The sequence below is a fragment of the Synchiropus splendidus genome, chromosome 7 (genome assembly GCF_027744825.2).
Source record: "Synchiropus splendidus isolate RoL2022-P1 chromosome 7, RoL_Sspl_1.0, whole genome shotgun sequence".
In the NCBI taxonomy this organism is placed as follows: Eukaryota; Metazoa; Chordata; class Actinopteri; order Syngnathiformes; family Callionymidae; genus Synchiropus; species Synchiropus splendidus.
The window spans coordinates 20,254,218-20,273,539 of NC_071340.1; the positions used below are offsets into that span (position 1 = coordinate 20,254,218).

Below are 19,322 nucleotides of genomic sequence, written 5' to 3' on the forward strand. Positions count from 1 at the left end.
CATGTGATGATTCTCAGTAGTTCAAGTGGTGGCTTCATATCAGCATCAGTCAGGCTGCCTCTCCTCTCCGCAGCTCAAGACCACTTTTGGGCTTGAATGAGGGCACTGCCTGATGTTTGGGGTTCTGGGGCTGTGTCCGTCTCCAAGCTTTGAGGAGCTCAGGACTTGGAGAGACCCTGATGAGGTTGTTGTCATCGGGCTCAACTGTCCAGTCGGTAGGGTCTAATGGGTGAGAGGCGGCGCAGGTTTCATTCAGGAAGAAGCAGAGGACCTCTATGTCATTCTCTGTCAGTTGAGAACCGACCATGTGAAAGACCTCGTGGAGAGACGGCATGCCAAAATAGTTGAGACACTCCTTTTCACAAGAGTGATGTGAATCCCTTGCCATGGTGAGCTTTCTACCTCCTCGTTCTGTCTGTGAAGAGACACATCTAAAATAAGAGTCTGCCGCTGTAATGTCATAACCTGTTTTTATTACATATGAGTTTATTAACTTTGATACTGATCCGCCTCGACCTTGAAAGCGCTCGTGCACCCCTAGCCTTGACTCTCCCTCCTCAGAGCGGCCGCAGCTCTCCACACATCTGCTTGTGCTCAGATCTGAAGGATTTTGAGCAGATGTGAATTATTACCCTCTGGAACATTCTTGCACGGAAAAAGTTTGTTTGCTACTTTGCTGACGTTGTTTTCTTGGCTTAATGAGACAGCGGAATTCTGACTGTGATTTCACACTGGAGAGAGCAGCACACTCACAGAATTACTGCTACCCACCATGTCCAAAACAATACTTTCATATGCTAACTTTAACCATTTAAAAAAGTGACTGCTGGTATTGAAATATCTTTATATTTAGTAAGAAAAAAAAAGGATTATGGTTAGGGTTATATATATATATTCAAGTTTTTATATAACCCTTTAAACTAAAGGTCTTGTGTCTTTCAATGTCTTGAAAATATTTCTATACGAATTAGAATTTTATAACATTAGATTAAAATATGTTTTGTTGTTATTAATTATTATAATAATGTTTAATTAATTAGCATAATTAACTCGTTGAAGTCTCACCACTAATATATGTATATATTTAAGTACAATATTAAAAGGATGGAGAGATATATATAAAATATACATTACTTTGCTAATATATAATATTGGCTGAATTGTTGACATATTAAACTCAGATGCAAAGCAACATAAAAAAGCTATTTTAAAGATTTTGCATGTAAACCAAATATAAATGCAAAACTACCTATATACAAAAAATGAGAATGAAAAAGTCATTGCAACCAAATGTTTTCATAAACTTCTCAATCGAGTATTGTAGAGAGGCAAGTAATGAAAGGTGTTTCTGTCAGTAAATACTGTGGCTGTGGGTTAAAGCTGAAGGGAACCGAGGGCATGGTCAAAGGGAGACAAATTATCTCAAAATAAATAAATAAATAGAATACAACTGAGAATAGGAATAGAACTGTCAGAGGGGATATGTGATTTAAATGAGTTGAAAAATGGTTTTGAAGCAGAAGTGTATACATATTAGATCCAATTTTATTTAAATGCAATGTAAATTAAAGTCATGCCTTTAAACATTAATTGTTTTTATTGCTACGTGTTGGGTGAATAATGATTCATTTCATCATAAATGGGAGCTTTTTTTGAGACTTTATTCAAGTACTCAAGCGTCACACAAGGACAGTGCTCATTCTCTTCTATGTACATAATGAAAGCTCATTTTAACTATCAACATTCCCGACAGCCTTCACCACTATACAACATAGACCATCAATAAATAAACATAGAAGATACACACAATAAACCAGATGTTAATGACTCTAAACCACAGGAGCTCACTGCTAAGAGGCTACAACAGAAGCAATGTAGAATAAGACGGGGGCTCAGACTCAGACCAGGAATCATCTTCGCCTCATCTCTTCAATACCCTCAGTTTGGTTCCAGGTTATTTCGAGCAGATAAAGCAGATTCATGCGGTGTCGTTTGGAAGAGTTGCTTTTTTGCTGCGGTGCCAAGGCTGAAGAATCATCAGGTCTCAGCATGGTTGAGCCATCTCCATAGAAACGGTGTCGGCCATCCTCAGCCGGAGGTGCTTGGCAAAGTCCACCAGCGTCTGAGAGAGCACTCTGTTTATGACCGTCTTCGGGATCCAGCCCTGCAGACGCCACAGGAGAAGTCCATGTCAGATAGATCCAATTATAGAGGCATGATTCATGATGCTGCAGTCACTCACACACACACACACACACACACACACACACACACACACACACCGTGCTAGATGTACAGCGGAGAGTGAATTACCTTCAGGTCTAAATTTAGTAACCAGGTTAACTTGGTCTTGTTCGGCTCATCTGCACAGGGCTTCAGAACGATGCAGGTAACGCCGTTCTCTGCCCTGAAATAAGGACGCAAGAGCAGCTCTCACAATTTGGTTGTCATCATATCTCATTACATCCATAACAATACCTACATGTCCTGATTTGGATTTTATCCCAGAACTTGAATGTCTAAGATTAACCTGGTGTCTTTGGGGTTTGGCATTTTATTGCAAGCATATTTAGGTACACATTCCTAAGGGACCATTTTATATCATGACCCCAGTCATGCAAATAAATAGGAAATAAAAAAAATATACAAAATTAAATAAATTATTCTGTATATATATATATATATGTGTGTGTGTATATATATATATATATATATATATATATATATATATATATATATATATATATATATATATATATATATATATGAACACTTCGTCCCTTCATTCATACATGCATGGATATATATATATATAAAGCAAAGACAAAAATATATTGTTTTATATAAGGATTGTAATAGTATTATTTATAGTAATATAATATAATAGTAAGTATTTATTACATGCATTATAAAAAAATGCAACATCTTATTGTTTTTATATTTTTAAGTGCGTAGTACTTCATTTTATGCCTTTTGCTTAAATATAAATCACAAAGGAAGGCAATTTATTTCATATTATATTTTTAAAATTATCAAAGGAGGATGTCAGGTGGTCCTCATAAATCACTGCTACCAAAGTCTCATCTCAGAAGCCAGCAATGTCATAAATCAGTGTATTGACTTGTTTGTGACTGCTCACCTGATGACCCCCTTCTGCTCAGGCATGTTTGGATGTTGTGTCGACATTCCAGCCAGGAAACACGAAGAGCCCCGTCGTTTTGTGCAGCGAACGCTGACGAAATCTCTCGGCCCCACAACTTTGCCCGGCGTCTCTGCCGACACTTCATGGGTCACCATTGTGTGCTGACCGACCCTCTGAAGTACCTGGAGGAAACCATGGTCGTGAAAAACAAAGCAAAAATAAATAAATAAATCAGTGCTTCTCACCTTGACCTGTTTGACATTTGGGTTCCAGTCGCCCATCTGCTCCATGTTAACCACCAGTTCTCCATAGAGACTGTCAGGAGGCTGCTCGATCATCCCTTCCAGTTTGAACACTTTCCTGTTGTCTGGTAGCATCTTGCTGAAGACTTTATCACCATTAGCCTGAAAAAACACACCAAATTTAACTATCTATCTATCTATCTATCTATCTATCTAAAGACTCACAGCAGTGGTTTCCAGGGTCCAGCCCTCCTGGTCACTGAGGATGCTGATGCCCATCTGCAGCGCCTGGTCTCCCTGCTTCACGTACAGCTTCTCCTCCGCACTGTACACATCGTTTTCCTGGATACGAGAACCTTCACACAAAGAGCATGGTCAATGTTGACGTTGCCTTTGTTCAAGACAATCCCTGAGATAACTTACTGAGGAGGGAGCTTCTTCTCCGGACTTGGCCGGTCCAGTTGGTAGGTTCAGGCCTTGCCAGGCGAATCAGCTCCTGGTTGATAGCAACCATGGCGTTCTTTCGAATCCCTGAAAGACCAAAGGTGGGACTTTGCATTCATTTTCTTGCCAGTGTGAGCGAGAGATTGTTAAATATAAAGTCACATAGTCATGTGCTCTCTCTGGTGGTTCTGACCAACACTGTTGTGGCAGCACCATGTGGTCAGAGGAAAATAAATAAACTAAAATAATAAAATAAACTATTGACATTACTGGAAAATGTTGGCAGCTAACATTACTCTTTTAATGTCACCTTAAGCAACAATCTTTCAGCTTTTGACATTTTTAAGGCACAACAGAAATGAGTGTTGATTCTTTAGAAAGGAATTCATAACACAAAACATAATAATAAATTAATCCTAAACAGATTATAGTAGTATAGTATGTAAGTGATTTTGATTGAGAAAAATAATTCACTTGTCTAAATTAGCCATATAAATAGAAACATTTTTGCCAAAGCACCAGGTGCACCACATTATACAATGTGAAGTCATAACCTAAAAATGTAAAAATTGAAGCTCTCTCTCCATCTGAACATTTAAGATTATAAATTCAGATTAAACTTCCACTCTTGTGTTAAATATTAAAATGCAATTGACTGCATAATAAAACCTAATAAATTACACATTTTAATAGAGCCCCACCCCTAAAATAAATACATTTCTATGACATGGTTATGATTGAAAACATGTATGAAAATATTATTTCATAGCACCTGTAAAAGAAAATCTCGCCCACCCACCTGTCATGTTGCTCATGTGTCGGTAGGAGATGCCTGCACACAGCTTGAAAGTCGCAGGCAGCATTTTAAAAAACGTTTTAAAGTTATTTAATCTGAGTAGAAACAAAAAAGGTACTTGTTGTTTTGCAGTCGTCTTGAGCTGCTCTGGTGACGGTTTCTGTCTGCAGGAGTGAGAGCGGATCCAGCTTATATAGGAGCTGGGGCCCCACAAGGCCAGCGAGCAATCGCCACGCAGATAAACAGACGCATCCCCAAACTGTTCCAAGGGCCATTCCACCAAGGCTGACTGACGGACACGGCGAGAGCGCTTAACACACAAACACGCGGCGTGAGATAACGTCCGGTGCTCAGCCCCTCAGTGCAGCAGACAGGAGAGGTCCTGCAGTGACTCATCCAAGCTCTCAGGAGGGAACTTCCTGTGCCTGTCTTGGCAGTGTCATCTCATCTTCGACATCATCCATGTGCAACCAAATGACCAGGGAAGAGCAGTTCATTCTTTTCTTTAATATAGTTTTGTCTTCTTCTTTTCTTCGAAATATCAGAAAACCGTAAAATAAGTGATTCGAACTTTAAACAACACCATAAATCATGGAGACTGGATATTTCCAATGACTTGTTTGTTTGTTTAAATCAGTTAATAACTTATATCTTGATAGAGATATTCTCTTTCTCTTATTTAATGCAACACACAACAGTCATGCAGGGCAGGAAAAAAAAAATGTAAAATTCGCATCTTCTTACTATGAGTTTGAAAGTCAGAAAATTTGTATTTGAAGGCTAATTATAGCATTTAAGCAACAGTAGCTTCGACAGAGATACAAAGATACAGAGATAGTCCTCCTTCAGCACTAACTACAATAGAGGAGACAGCAATGGAAATTGTATTTATAATATATTTGATGTTACTTGATGTGCCGAATGTGTTATGGTTATTGTTGAAACAAATATTTGTGTTGTTCCCAGTAAGGTTTGCTTCATTTGTTTTGGTGTTTGTGTGCATCTAAAAGTGAGTTCTTAGGTTGTGAGGTTTAGGATCAACCCAACAAGTAAACATGCTGAAGCCGTGCTCGCTGGATGAATAATTGTTGCGTAACTGCTCACGGCACATTATAGCGTCATCCGAAACAGAGCATCACAGTGAGTCAGAGTCATGTTTCCTTCAATGTTTCCACAGCCTTCATCTCTGGCCTGCACTTCATTGAACTTCTCTGGCGCTAATATTGTTTCAGTGATAAGCTTGGGAAGTCAACGGTGCTCAGGGATGAAATATCAGACTGTTGGTTTCGTTTAACCGGAACATGTTCATAAATCTCACGCAACGATGGCAGTCGCCTTCACCTGTGGCCTTGTGTCACTGAGCAAATGGTGAGATTTAATCAAAAGCGACCCTGGCGTTCAGCTGGCAGAATTCTCTCGAATGACTTCAGACTTTCTGACGCAGACTGGCCGGTCCTGCGCCTAATATGTGGGTCAAATACTTGGTCCATGTTATCAGACCAATGAGGCGTTATACTTCAATGTGCAGCGTCCTGTTTCTGAATATTTCTTGCATTAAATGGTTGAATAGAAATAAAAGATTTAAGAGGAATTTGAGGGGGAAAAATTATATATATATATATATATATAATTTAGTTTATTTCTTGAAATATTCACCTTTTTTAATCTCAAAATTCCAGTGATATATAAACTATAAGCATAAAGAACACAAAAATATATATATTTTTTATTACTGGATGAAATTTTATACAACAGAAAGGACTCACATAGCTGGGATTGGCTTCAGTCTTAACCAAGATGGATTCTATATGGCCCCTGACATCATTCATATATTATTTTATTAATATATTAATAATTTATTATCTACTTATGACAGTGAATAACAGTTTGTTTTGGCTCTCTGAGATAAGTGTGATGCCCCTGGTTCAGATCAGCGCATTATCTATAGATCACTTGATTATTCAAGGCCCTTTGAGGCTCTTCATCTCCGCGTCCTCTCCAACTCACACTATCAATCTGCCTCATGTAAGAATTTTACCAAAAAGTGTGTTAAATGTAACACTCCCCGAAGCGACAAGGTCGGAGACAAAACAGCCAGCCAGACTCAAACTAGAGCACAGATTTTATTGGGACTTGAAGGACAAGGTGGGTCTGGCGTCCACATGCAGTCAGCACTTTTCTGTACATCACATTAACAAGGAGTTGACGCCGTTCCCTCAGCAAACGCCTCCTTTTATTCCCGGTCTTTCCATTCAGTTCCAAATGACCGTGGGAGTTATGTGTTTTTGTGGTGACGCGTTTCCCAATAAAATAAACAGAGCATGACGGTCAGAGAATAAAAGTGCTGATGTCTCTGTGGACACTGTCTGGGAGATCAAGCTAAACAACTACAACAACAACAACAACAAGGAGGCACTTCAGTCTGATTTTCTCCATTTCAAGTACACAGAGACTGAGGGAGGAAACTTTTTTTTTTTTTTTAAGAATGGTACAAACAATTAATTTACTTGATGTAACAGCTATTCTGTCAAAAGGAACATTCTTGAAACACGAGGAAGAGGACCATCTCTTCACTTTAAGTTGGCGGCACAGCTGCAAAAAAAGGCCACTTCTATGTTGTGGGTTTTTTTTTCCGGTGTCTTCCTCTCCCTTTTGGACAGGAAGTCAAATACGAATACAGCTTATAGAAACCTCTTTGATTTACAGTCTGAACTAACACAAGAGGAAGACCTTTTACACTGGCAAGGCATTCTGACAAGGATGTGAATGTAAGAGAATCGTGTTGGTGACAACAACGCTCATGCAGCAATATTGTTTTACATGGAAGAAAGGCATAAAAAAGGAGCAAGTTTGTTTGAGGCAAAAGCAAAACCATAATGTGCCTGAATGATCCGAGGTAAAACATTTTCATGTTTGAGTTGTGCAACTTGTCATCGGGGCGTGCTCCTCTCCAAGCAACTTTGAGTGGAAATAAAGGGGAAGAAAATCTCAAACAGAGGATCCTATACAGCATATTAATTTGTATTTTTCAAACTCCACTTAAATATAAAGTGACATTGTAAACCCAGTTGTGTGGTGAACAATGGTAACACAAGTGGAATGAGGTATGCAGAAGCAATGCTGTCCACACTTACACTTGTCCATGCAATGAAAACACAACACAAGTCTCACAATTGTGTCTATCTGTCTATGCCTGTTTATGTGTGCTTCAAGCTGTAAGATATGCCTCACATTTAGAAATGCGTTAAAAAAAACGGAATCAGGCGACCCACACTCTGATCCGCTGTGGTTCCACTTGACAGCTAAAAACCTTCAAAAATCAATAAATGACAACAGTATCACAAATCAGAATCTTTGGCCTGAGAGTATGCAAGGCGATGTACATCATGAGGTTGTTGAGGCGACGTGTTCTGAATGTTTCGGATTGATCTTGAGGTACGAGTGGCGGGGACGCAGAGAAGGAGAGTGACAGTCAGTGTTGTACAGGTAGACACAACAGATAGATTATAGATGGATAAGAGAGAAAAGGAGAGAGAGAGAGATACAGGCCAGAAAGGGTGTTAGAAATTCCTTATTGGGTCAAAGAAACTTCACCAAATTCACCATATTCCAATCCCTGTGGTGGATCCCCTGAATCCCAGCGTGCGTTCTATCCATGTGTTCATTAATATCAGTGGCTCTCTGTTCAATCGTCCAACAATCCTGAGGAGAAGTCATAGTTCCAAATGCCTCGGCAACCATCCAAAAAAAAAAAAAAAAAAAGCCCATGGTCTCAGGGTCTTGTTGCACCCTCCCCCCCAGTGGGCTGACCAGGTAGGCTTTATAGACTCCTCTCCTGCTGCTGCTCCGGCTCCAGTGGACCAGTCAGCAGCGGGGAAGACCTCAGAGCTCCTTCCCTTAGTGTGAGGCTCCCACTCACATACGGTGCCACTAGGGGGCGGAGTTGGACATGGAGTCCACAGAGTTGACGCTGGAAGACTGGACGCGAGTGTGGGAAATGGACACCTCTGGGTGCTGGAAGGGAAAGCAGATGTAAGTTTCCTCAGCCAACATCACTGCATGCCTCGGTCTGTGCGCACATGTCTACGGAAGATCCGGTCCAGCAAGCTGCGTCTGGGCGGCTCGGGTGGCTGGTTCCAATCTAGATCTGGAGGTCTCGTCCCTACGGGTCCAAAAACATTCAGATCTTTGAAACACTCCGTCTCTATCATCTGCAGGAGAGAGGGAGGGGTTACTTTAGTGTGGTCCATCTTCAACGTCCACTCTTTTCATTCAAGAAAAAAAAACCCTGGTGACCACATGACATATTTGAGTGAGTACATCTATTCAGTGATTTCTACTTCATGAAATACAACAATCACTAACTACCTCAGAGATATTCGATTGACATTCAAGAACCACCTTAAAAGACTGGATTTCTGTTTCTCAGTTTTGATGCTTGGTGTTCTCACGAAACTCACGAACTAAAAGGCACATTTTCTCCATTTTTAACATGTGCCGCATCTACATAATCTGTTTTAAAGGGGCCCTGCTATGGTCTTGTTAGCAAGAGGTCACTTGGTGCCAAGGTCAGAGGTTAAAACGCAGCAAGACGAGTCACCTTTGCATTCATAAACAAAATGGGTTAGTTAATGCAGCCTTAAATTCAACAGTGAGTTCTATTTTAACCGGAAGAAACCAGCATGCACGGTGCATCAGCCATTTTTGTAGTCCTTGTCAGTCTTTCAATGTAAAACATTTTCGGTTAACTATCTTTGAATATAGAAACATAAAAATAATCCTCTGTGAGCAAATGGATTTGTGGGAAAAAAAAACACATTTTAGAAAATCCCAACTGCTAAGAGTGCAATGGGACAGCAGGTGGCAGCAGTGTTGCAGAAACACAAGAGACAAAGAAGAGGCTTGCAGCAAGGAATGAATGAAAAAAAATTCAAATTTGTCACCATAATCTGTGTTTTAAGTCCAGTTTTTAGCCAGACTGGATGGACTGGTCCAGTCAGCACGATGAGAGACAACAAAGGAATTTTTAGAACAGCAGTGAATCTAAATGAGGAAAAACAATCCCACTACAAACAAATCTGTTCCAGGTGAGCCCATTTCTTTCCAACCCTGAAAATTCTATTGAAATACATTTGTCACTTTCTGAGCTTTTGTGTCCATAAGAGAACAGAAATGCACCTACTTCATTCTGCCATGGGATGGAAACGCTGCCGGTAGCAAATTTGGAGTAGAAGTCGTTGTCAGTTTGGTCCAAATTGACTCCTTTGACTGTGGAGAACTGCTCTATATCCAACACATCCTTACAGTACACGGCCCGAGGCTGGAGGGGGGGGGGCAACGGCCATGAGAAAAAAGGTTGAGAGGGAAAACAGGAGACAAGTTTATCTAAAGTTATTTTAGACCAAAGACAGAAGAGCTCGGGTAACAGGGGTAACAGAAATCTTTTTTCTTGACGAAAACCTCTTAAGAGACTTACATCAGGCACAAAGGGCGGCTCCACTATTCCCGCCTCTAGCCTCTTGAAGTTGATGTTTTTGAAGAAGGAGTGGGCTTTGACGCCAGCTGCTCTGTCCGCCTGACACCCCAGCCTCTGCTTGGGGTCTTTGGTCAGCAGCTGGAGGAGAAGCGGTCCAAATGAGTCACGGCTTTTCATCCCGTCTCATCGAGCGCCTCACCATTCGACAGATGGCCTTGGTGTCCTCTGTAAACTTGTCGTTGTACTCTTCCTCTTCCTCCTGCACCCTCCTCTCCACCTCCTCACGTTTGACACGTTCTTTCCGGGCGCGGAAGGGTGATCGACCAGCGGTCATCTCGTAAATGAGGCAACCCAGCCCCCACCAGTCGGGGCTCATCCCGTACTTCTCGTTGTTTATCACTTCAGGAGCTAAAGAAAAGCCAATTGTTAGCCAGCGGAGACTCACACACACGAACGTGAAGGAGCTAGCGCTCTTACCCATGTAGCCCACTGTTCCCACTCGACCTCTGATCAGCTCTCCATCTGGAACTTTGATGGCAAGGCCCAGATCACTAATGCGAATGTGACCTGCAGAAGAGGAGGAGGACATCAGTCAGTGTCACATGTGCACTAAGGAAAAGCTGCAGTCCAACTCACCGTTATCGTCCAGCAGAATATTCTCTGGCTTCAAATCCCTGAAAACACAGCAAAAAGGTCCAACGTTTAATATTATAAAAGGTAAATAAGGTAAAAAACAAAATCTGAGAATTAGGTAGTTCAACTCATTAAAGCATAAAACAGTGATATTTGTCACTTGCAAAGTGATACACAGAGACGACAAGGATCCAGTGTCACTCTTTTATATGTAAGCCGCCTACATTACAGACATCCTTCTCAGGTTACTCCCACCAAGAATTGCATGCTCCTCTTCCATCCATCTCTTCTCCTATGAAGAACAACTACTACCTACATCAAGATCAGAAAATCAGACATGTCAAACGCAAGGCTCACGGGCAACCACCATATATATATAAACACCATATTATTCATGTCCCCAAAGCAAAATCCCCACCACACATAATATGAGTCCTATTTCAATGTATGTAATTCTTAAACTGCATTAGAAGACACAACTGTTGCCGTACGTTACAGGGTTTGAATTATAGGAGGTTGCTCTTTATTTCATTTTTCTTTTTGACCCAAATGTGGCCACCATGTTTTGAGGTTGGCGTGACAGAACAAGGCTGTGTCCCATTTCTCTCCCTAACACTAACACTTGGTTTTGAGTGCCCTCCACTATGAAGTGAAGTGATTGATGTCCCTAAGAATTGGGAAACTTCATGATGTCACGTGTAAAGACAGGGTGTCATTGGAGTTTTGTTTCCTGCATATAGAGTGTTGAAGACGTTTTGGTTTGGTGAACCAACGGAGAAGAAATGGGCGGAGCCAAATCCGTCTTCGACGCTACGTTGCAGTTATACATCTGTTAGAGATATGAGGATGTTAACGTTAGCCTGGATGCCAGCCCACTGTTGTTTGTTAAGAAGAAATAAAACCATACATACATGTTGTATTGTTCAAGTTGTCAGACACGGCAGACCATTTGGGTCACTGATGTGCGATACCAGAGAAAGCAAACAAACAGAAGAGTCGTCCTTGTAACTAAAACATCCCTGTTGTCCTGGACAACATTGTTTTTTAATAAAGTGTCCTGGAAATCTATCCATATTTCATATTCCCACTTGGTTTCACGTCAGCTCCGGAGCCCCCTCGGTTTGAAGGGATCATTTCAAGTGGTGCACGGCGAGTGCCCTCACTCTTAGGAGTATTGAGAAATGGGACACAGCCCAAGTCCTTCCATGGTGCAATGCCTGACATCACTACCTGTAGACGATGGATTCTCTGTGCAGGTGCTCGAGGCCACAGGAGATCTGAGCAGCGTAGAACTGGACCCTGCCCTTCTCGAAACCTGGGGTGCCCATGTTGTAAATATGGAACTTCAGATCTCCACCGTTCATGATGGTCAACACCAGACAGAGGGCGTCTTTGGTCTCGTACGCGTACGCTAAGCTCACCTGGAAAGAAAACCATCACTGTCATGAAACATTTCGCTGAAAAAATGTCACTATTAGAAACGTTAGCTTACGACAAATCTGCTGTTGACTTTCTCTAAGATCTGCTTCTCATTCAGAGCCATGGACTCTCCTTTCCTCTTCTTGATCCTCTTCTTCTCTAACTTCTTACATGCGTACATCTTTCCTGTGGCTCGGACCTGACAGGCACAGACCTGGAAATAACACCATCGATCACCCTCATCATCATCATCATCATGAACCAGACCTCTTCACAGTACAGTCAGACAGGGAATGACTTACCTCCCCAAATCCTCCCTTCCCCAGCACCCTGTACTGTCTGAAAGTGTCCTTAGTGATGGGTTGCCTGACAGAAGGCAGACAGAGACAACCCATTAATAAAAGTCTCAGATAATATTGATCAAAGTAGAGATGTTATCTGCTGAACTCAATACCATCCCGACTCTGTTTCCTGCACAGAGGGAGGGACGTGTACAGTTTCACTTTCCAGACTCAAATTCATTTAAGAACCTCTGAGAGCATTTCTACTGCCATAGAGAGCTGCTATATGGGTATACACACATTCACTTCTTACATTCTTTTCATATGAATGACGTGAGAACTAGGATGTCATTGAAGTCAACAAAGTGTGATAAACTTCCAAACATGAGTTGTCACTGACCTCTCCAGCATCTTCCACTGCAGGAAGCGATCGAAGTACATGCTGTTCTCATAGTCGCTGAACGGCACCGCGCTCAGGTAGTCGTGTACCGCCCTGCTCAAACACACAAAAAAGGGTTATAGAATCAAGTATACTGCACAGTATACTATATTTACTGTGCAATTCTGACTGGAGAAAGTGAGAGTTCAACTTCTGAGGTACAGTAGCTGAATGGTCAGATGTCAAATGCCTTATTGACTTCTTTATCAAGTATAAAATACAGTAATACATGTTTTCATTTATGGCAAAAAAATGTGCATCAACGAACGCAGTTTTCACCTTTACGGAATGATCCGTAAAGAAGTATATAAAGTGAAAAAGACAGTTTTACTGCAACCTTCATTGTGTGTAGATGGAAATGTATAAACGGCATCTATGAAGGAGTATAAGAACGTTTAACAACTGAGCGGTGGAGGCCTCTACAGGTGAGCCCCATGCCCACACAGGTGAAGAGGGATTCAGACTGGAACTCACTTGCGACAGTTGCTGAAGATCTCCTTACATGGACTGAGTTCCAGGTTCTCCCGGCACTGGTCCGCAAAGACCTCGGCAATGTCCACATGCTGAGGCGACTACAAACACATAGTGAAGTATGAGACACAGACATACACAAATACACTACTTTTTATTACTCGTGCCACGCAGCACACATAACTTTCTTCAGCTGTAAACGGTGCAGTGGTAAAACCATCTTGGTGCAGCGCTGACACTTGTTATTGTTCGGCAGTTGATGTTCTCAAACTGTGTTTCATATGTTTAATAGTTTATGTATTTAACATGGAAACAGATGAAAGAAAAGGGTCAGTATAGGCAACGTACCTGTTTTGAGAGAAAAGTCTTGATGATCTGGTCCCCCCGACTTTTTCTCTTCTCATCGGGTGTTACCTCATAGTCTTCCTGAATACCAAGAACAACGTATTTATATATTTATTAAAAAAACAAACAAACATATTCTCTGATACCGCGGCAATTTAATTGATGCTGAATCTGTATGCATAAGCTTTCACATCAGGGTGGAAGTGTTCCAGTGCAGAGCCAACTCTTCGCTGTAGTTTCATGCTTCTATCCTGATGTTCTTGAAAGTTTAATTTTCTGTCCATCATTGCAGCTCAACTCATCTCCTTTATGTTCTTCAGGATGTTTTTGTTATGACATCATATTGTATAATGTGGAGCACAAGGAATTAATTAATTTGTGCCCGTCATGAAATTAAAAATAATAATAATAATAAAAGAATAATAATAATAATAATAGTAGTAATAATTGATGTATTGCAATATATGTTGATAACCTCGTAGAGATGAGGGAGAAGAAAATAATTCCATTTATAGTTTATACAAACATTCATCTTTAGTAATGAATCCTGAATTTATTTATTTGGAATTATTATAAAAACAAAACAATTGACTTGATATGACTAATATTTGTCTATGATGAATGAATGCAAAAGTACTTTCTTTATGTCCCAGTCCTATTCAACCATCTAAAGTTCATTTACATATACTCACAACACGTTAAAAGGAAAACACATGAATCCTTGCCTGCACAGTCCAAATGGACAATAAAGGAAAGTGAAACTGTTACAATGTTGCGTCCTCTAAAGCAACATTGATGTCCGCTATACGTGGTTTCAGACAATTACTCACTTCCTGCTTTACAGTTAAAAGCCCATTAGACAGAAACAAACGCCTCTCTCAGGCCGTAAGTCACCGTGCTGCCGTCACACTCAGGAGAAACACATGATCCCGCCGGCACCGTGTATGAACCCACCACCGCAGGACTGACTGCCCCACACAGGACGCTTCACATAACTCACCCCCTAAAAAGAGTCCTGTTCTCTTTCAAACTCTAAAAGAGAGCAATGTATAGTACGTATGCGAGACACGTGAGGCTGGTTAATCCTTGTTCCTCTTTATCTTTATTTCTCAGCACTTTTTAGTCGCTCATCAGTGACCTCTGTTGCCTGGCAACCATACAGAAAACACGGCAGGATTCCTCGAGGTCCTGGGGTGTCACAGTGTGTCACACCAGCCTCAGAAGCTTTCCACTACAAAACACACACACACCCACACTCACACACGTAAACAGTACATACACACATAAGCCGGGAGCTTTAGGAAACTCTGGCTTTAAAAAGCCTTGGCGTCACTGACACCTCCGGACAAAGCTGCCGGTAAATACATAAACTATATATGAGGGTAAATGAGATGATAATATTGAATAAATACATTGCATCAATTTGCAAATGACAAATTTGTTTGTTTCCCTTTATTATATTCTGTCCACTTGCAGCAGAATCTGGGCGACAAAATAGGTTTATCCTATCTTCATATTGGACAGTAGATATTTCAAAGCCAACCAGGTATGCCTCATTCATGTCAAATAAATGAATTTATTTACTTAAGAGTCAACTGGAATTTTTCAGCTGGAAAGCACAATACATTCACAAGAAGGTGGACTACACCTGTTCACTTCTACACAGTAGTACATCACTAATGCTAACGCTAGTGGCCGCTGTTGTGCGGAAATTGTAATAATATATGTTACAGGACGGAAAAATAAGACATGAAGATGTTACAATTGCGGAGGACAGTGAGGTCCTCTGATTTTTTTTTACTCATAAAGATTGTTGGATTACATTCCTGTTGGGAGATCAAATAAGCTTTGAAACATTTGGTGTCCATTTTATTTAACCCAACAGATGCACGTGTAAACCTTATTTTTTAGGCATCAACTGGTAAAAATAAAACCACAGTCCTTTTTGTTGCAAACTACATGTTGATATATTTTACTAATCGAAAATAATAATAGATTTATTAATAAATAAATATATAAATAGGTAGAAGATAAACATATCCAACACTTAATCTAGCTGCTTTACTTATTTTCTTTAAAATATATTGCTTAGAATTATTTTATTTTTTTCATTGTGATGACATCGGAACATATTATAAGTTAGGGGAGGGGCTTTGACAGATTAATTTGGATGAATTAACTACAGACAAAAAGAACACAGATTAAACGTGACTGAACTCTTATATTAAAAGTTTTTTTCTTTTTTTGATGGAAGAAAACCTCAAGTTAAAAAGCACTTCCTCTCTGATGTTGAAGATGTGAAGATTGTGCACAGATGCAATTTGTCATTCTGGCGTCAAATATTAAAACTAATACTAACCTCTAATAAGGTAGACTATTTTGTTACTCGCGTCTCACCCTAGTTTTTTTTATTCTTTGCACACACACACACACACACACACACACACACACACACACACACACACACACACACACACACACACACACACACACACACACACACACACACACACACACACACACACACACACACACACACACACACACACACACACACACACACACACACACACACACACACACACACACACAGCTAGGATCTCTAGGTTTATTGTCTTGAGAGGTGACAGCAGCGGTCCAAAAAGATCATGGCCCCTCTGTCGGTCACATGTCGGCCAAAATTAGCTCCAACATGTGTTGAAGGTGCCAGCTTGTAAGAGGTTTCCCTCTTGCAAAGGGTGGCGGTCACTTTTAGGGCAGCTTGACAACGGCGGAGGGAGGGGATGTTGGGATTGGATGGCGTGCTGTGGGAAACAATGCTGGCCTTTCTATGTTGTCACATACCCGCAAAGATATTCTGGGCATAGATAAAGACTTAAATGTGTCATGTGGGAGGTATTCCGTCTAGACGGGGTGCAGGACTGGGGTGGAGGATCTGGCCGGTTGAACAATCACAACTTAGTTTAATTGCCCCCACAGTGATGCATGGCTTGGCACGAGCTGCGCTCTAATCAAAAGGAATGTGTCCAAAACAGAGCTGCTCCAATAAGCTACTTTCGCAAACCTCCTCCAGCGACGGCTCCTGCTACAGGTGAAGAGTCTGCTCTGGGCTGATCACACGGGATTATGTGGCTCCCTTGAACGATGACATCCAGCCGGCAGTTTCCCAGGCAACCTCAGAGCGACGACAGGACTCCAGGAAGTCACCGCACATCGGCCAGAAACAGTCTGACACTTAACACCCAATAAAGCCACAATAGCCGCCTTTCCACAGAGATCCCACAGGACTGCGGTTTAGGAGACCCCCCTGATCACGGCAGTTTTGTTCGCTCGCACAGATCCAAACAAAGACCCTCCAGGGTGTCGTTCTGAGCCGAGCTCCGGACCGTGGCACAAAATAGTGACTGCAAAGGTAGCTTTATGAACTTTATGTCCAATATTTTATTGAAGAATTCTAACAAACATATTTTTTCACATTTGGCATAGAGTAATTTTTCATTGTTTATACGATAAAGAAAAAAGTTTTTTTGCACAGTACTCCAAAGAAAGGCAGACCTGCAGTGGATATTAGGAAATAATACTGATTTAAAAGTGCACACTGGATTAATAAACTAATCCTAAAACACCAGATATTCTGTAAGGGAGAGGAGTCAGTTAGAAGCCTTCAGCACGCGTCAACAATAGCCACATGATGACGTCAAGTAAACCGATAAGGAAGGCTTGACAAGAGTGCAATACACCAACTGACCACTAGGTGTCACGGGACTTTACATATATTGTATCAAACGGAAGTCGATGTATTATTCAAAAGAAGCTGGGCTACATTTTAGAATTCAAAAATAGAAGAAAAAAACCAGGCCCCAAATGACTCAATGAAATTTGTCATTCAGTCTATCAGTAATTTGAATGCAGAAATGTTTGTGAATGTTGTATTCTGTCTTCATCTGCCTTTACTTTAAACTAGTTATTGCCCTGATCTAAAAGTGAAATTTAACATTATTTAACAGAATTTAAGACCAAGAAAGAACAATTTTGCATAAACACAAGTTCTCTGTCTATGTGCTACTGGATGACTTTGATCCCCACGGTCCCCAGCAAAAGTCATTTTGGGTTAAAGTTGGACAATGCCTCATTTATCTTTTGATACCTGAGGCAAATTTATGGAGAATCTACCGCAATTTAAAAGCTTAATTACTCTGATTTATAACTTAAGACTTTCATAAGGACCAGTGAGAGTCGAAAAAATGTTGCAAATATTGTAGTCCAACGCTTTGGACCCTGTTGAGCACTGTTTGTCAGAGAGCCCCCCCCCATCACTTGAGGCTCCATTGTTTCCCCAACAGCTATAAAACCCCATAACAACATGCAACCTTCACTGAGAACATGAAGCTTCCTGTGACCACCTTCCTTGTAGCAGGCATCTAACTAGACCTGTACTTTGTGAATTGAAACAACCACTTTCTATAAAATATACTCATAATTGCGCAATAGTTTTCACTAGATGATGAATTGGAGTAGTAACTCTGAAATTAAAGCTCGCTTTCAGTGCCGCAGCTGATGTAAATATAAGGCTGAGTCATGATGTGTCAGTATAAATACTGCTGACATAGCACCAGAAGTGTTGTTTACAACGAGGATGAGAGCCACGTGAAGAAATACGTGTTTTAGTTTTGGATGCTTTTTGGTGCGCTCATTTTAAGACACTTTTGATGGACTCATTCCAAATAATAATATAGACTCTTCATACTTAAATAAACCCTGACAAGTTGGCTGGTACACGTATTTCACTGGTGTGTATGTGTGTGCGTACCATAGCATCCAACAGCTGTATACAGCGTTGCAGCTTGGGTCTGGTCTCACAGTAAAGACGGAAGAGGAGTCGTCCGATGGGCTGTTTCTCGCATATGCTGACATAATCCCTTTCTACAACAGACACAAACACATTTTTAAAAACAGCACTGTGCACTTTATTGCATTGACAGACGCACACTGTACCGATGATGTTTCCCAGCTCAGTACACTGGCTGATGTGAGGGAAGCGAAGGATCTCCCTCCATTTCTTGCTCCTCCCTTTCCGCTTTCCACCACCACCTGCATCCACAACAAAACAGAAGACGAAAGGTCAGACAGAACATTGTAGATAAAAGAAACACATTTTCATTTACTGTCAATAACATTCCATTTATTAATTCTATTTTTTATTTTTACGTTTAAACTCCCTTCTCAGCAAACCATAAAGATGGTCCCGCCCATAATGAATGAGCACAGCTTACAGGATTGTTCCTCTATTTTTATGTAAACACTTTATACTGGAAAAATTGGGAACGGAATGAGGGGAATTCCTGCACGATGTCAGTCTCCTGACAGTGACAGTGAGGGTGGGGTAAAAAAGCTATTTGTTTAAGGCCACAATAACTAAACGGATGCGATCATGTGAGATCCTGTGATTGTTATAAAATGTCTCTTGTCTTTTCTTGCAGCCGTGTCACACCACCAACGATAAGATAGATGAAGACCATTCACAGCAGTTTATGAATGGACCCTTTAAACATCACAACAGCTCATTCGCCTCATGTAGTTCATGCGCGCACACTTGAGGCGCAGCAAAGAACCAGAGTAGACACACTACAGTCA

The 19,322-nt window shown here is 41.0% G+C and overlaps 2 protein-coding genes across 2 annotated transcripts in view; both read right to left on the reverse strand.

Annotated features, from left to right (window-relative positions):
* Positions 1 to 1,645: 1,645 nt before the first annotated feature.
* Positions 1,646 to 4,800, reverse strand: star (steroidogenic acute regulatory protein). The gene is made up of 7 exons (XM_053870414.1): positions 4,628 to 4,800; positions 3,808 to 3,915; positions 3,610 to 3,740; positions 3,388 to 3,546; positions 3,140 to 3,324; positions 2,314 to 2,407; positions 1,646 to 2,164 (listed from the first exon to the last, which is right to left on the reverse strand). Exons 1-7 carry the CDS (start codon positions 4,689 to 4,691, stop codon positions 2,045 to 2,047), a joined length of 861 nt encoding a protein of 286 aa, XP_053726389.1. The 5' UTR covers positions 4,692 to 4,800; the 3' UTR covers positions 1,646 to 2,044.
* A 1,934-nt stretch (positions 4,801 to 6,734) lies between these two features.
* The window catches only part of grk5l (G protein-coupled receptor kinase 5 like), a 29,466-nt gene continuing 16,878 nt past the window's right edge, over positions 6,735 to 19,322 (reverse strand). Inside the window, exons 2-16 of the mRNA XM_053869551.1 lie at positions 18,684 to 18,779; positions 18,499 to 18,611; positions 13,692 to 13,769; positions 13,347 to 13,444; positions 12,834 to 12,926; positions 12,455 to 12,518; positions 12,226 to 12,366; positions 11,964 to 12,154; positions 10,737 to 10,774; positions 10,578 to 10,667; positions 10,300 to 10,508; positions 10,101 to 10,238; positions 9,807 to 9,944; positions 8,704 to 8,835; positions 6,735 to 8,638 (exon numbers count right to left, since the gene is read on the reverse strand). Coding sequence (XP_053725526.1) covers positions 8,555 to 8,638; positions 8,704 to 8,835; positions 9,807 to 9,944; positions 10,101 to 10,238; positions 10,300 to 10,508; positions 10,578 to 10,667; positions 10,737 to 10,774; positions 11,964 to 12,154; positions 12,226 to 12,366; positions 12,455 to 12,518; positions 12,834 to 12,926; positions 13,347 to 13,444; positions 13,692 to 13,769; positions 18,499 to 18,611; positions 18,684 to 18,779 — 1,703 coding nt within the window. The 3' untranslated portion in view covers positions 6,735 to 8,554. The remainder of the gene's footprint in view (positions 8,639 to 8,703; positions 8,836 to 9,806; positions 9,945 to 10,100; positions 10,239 to 10,299; positions 10,509 to 10,577; positions 10,668 to 10,736; positions 10,775 to 11,963; positions 12,155 to 12,225; positions 12,367 to 12,454; positions 12,519 to 12,833; positions 12,927 to 13,346; positions 13,445 to 13,691; positions 13,770 to 18,498; positions 18,612 to 18,683; positions 18,780 to 19,322) is intronic.

Coding starts and splice junctions, on each gene's coding strand:
- star (XM_053870414.1), bottom strand. CDS start 4,691: ATGCTGCCTGCGACTTTCAAGCTGTGTGCAGGCATCTCCTACCGACAC. Junction 3,325..3,387: donor CAAATGTCAAACAGGTCAAG/GTGAGAAGCACT, acceptor GGTTTCCTCCAG/GTACTTCAGAGGGTCGGTCA. Junction 2,408..3,139: donor GAGCAGAAGGGGGTCATCAG/GTGAGCAGTCAC, acceptor TCCTTATTTCAG/GGCAGAGAACGGCGTTACCT.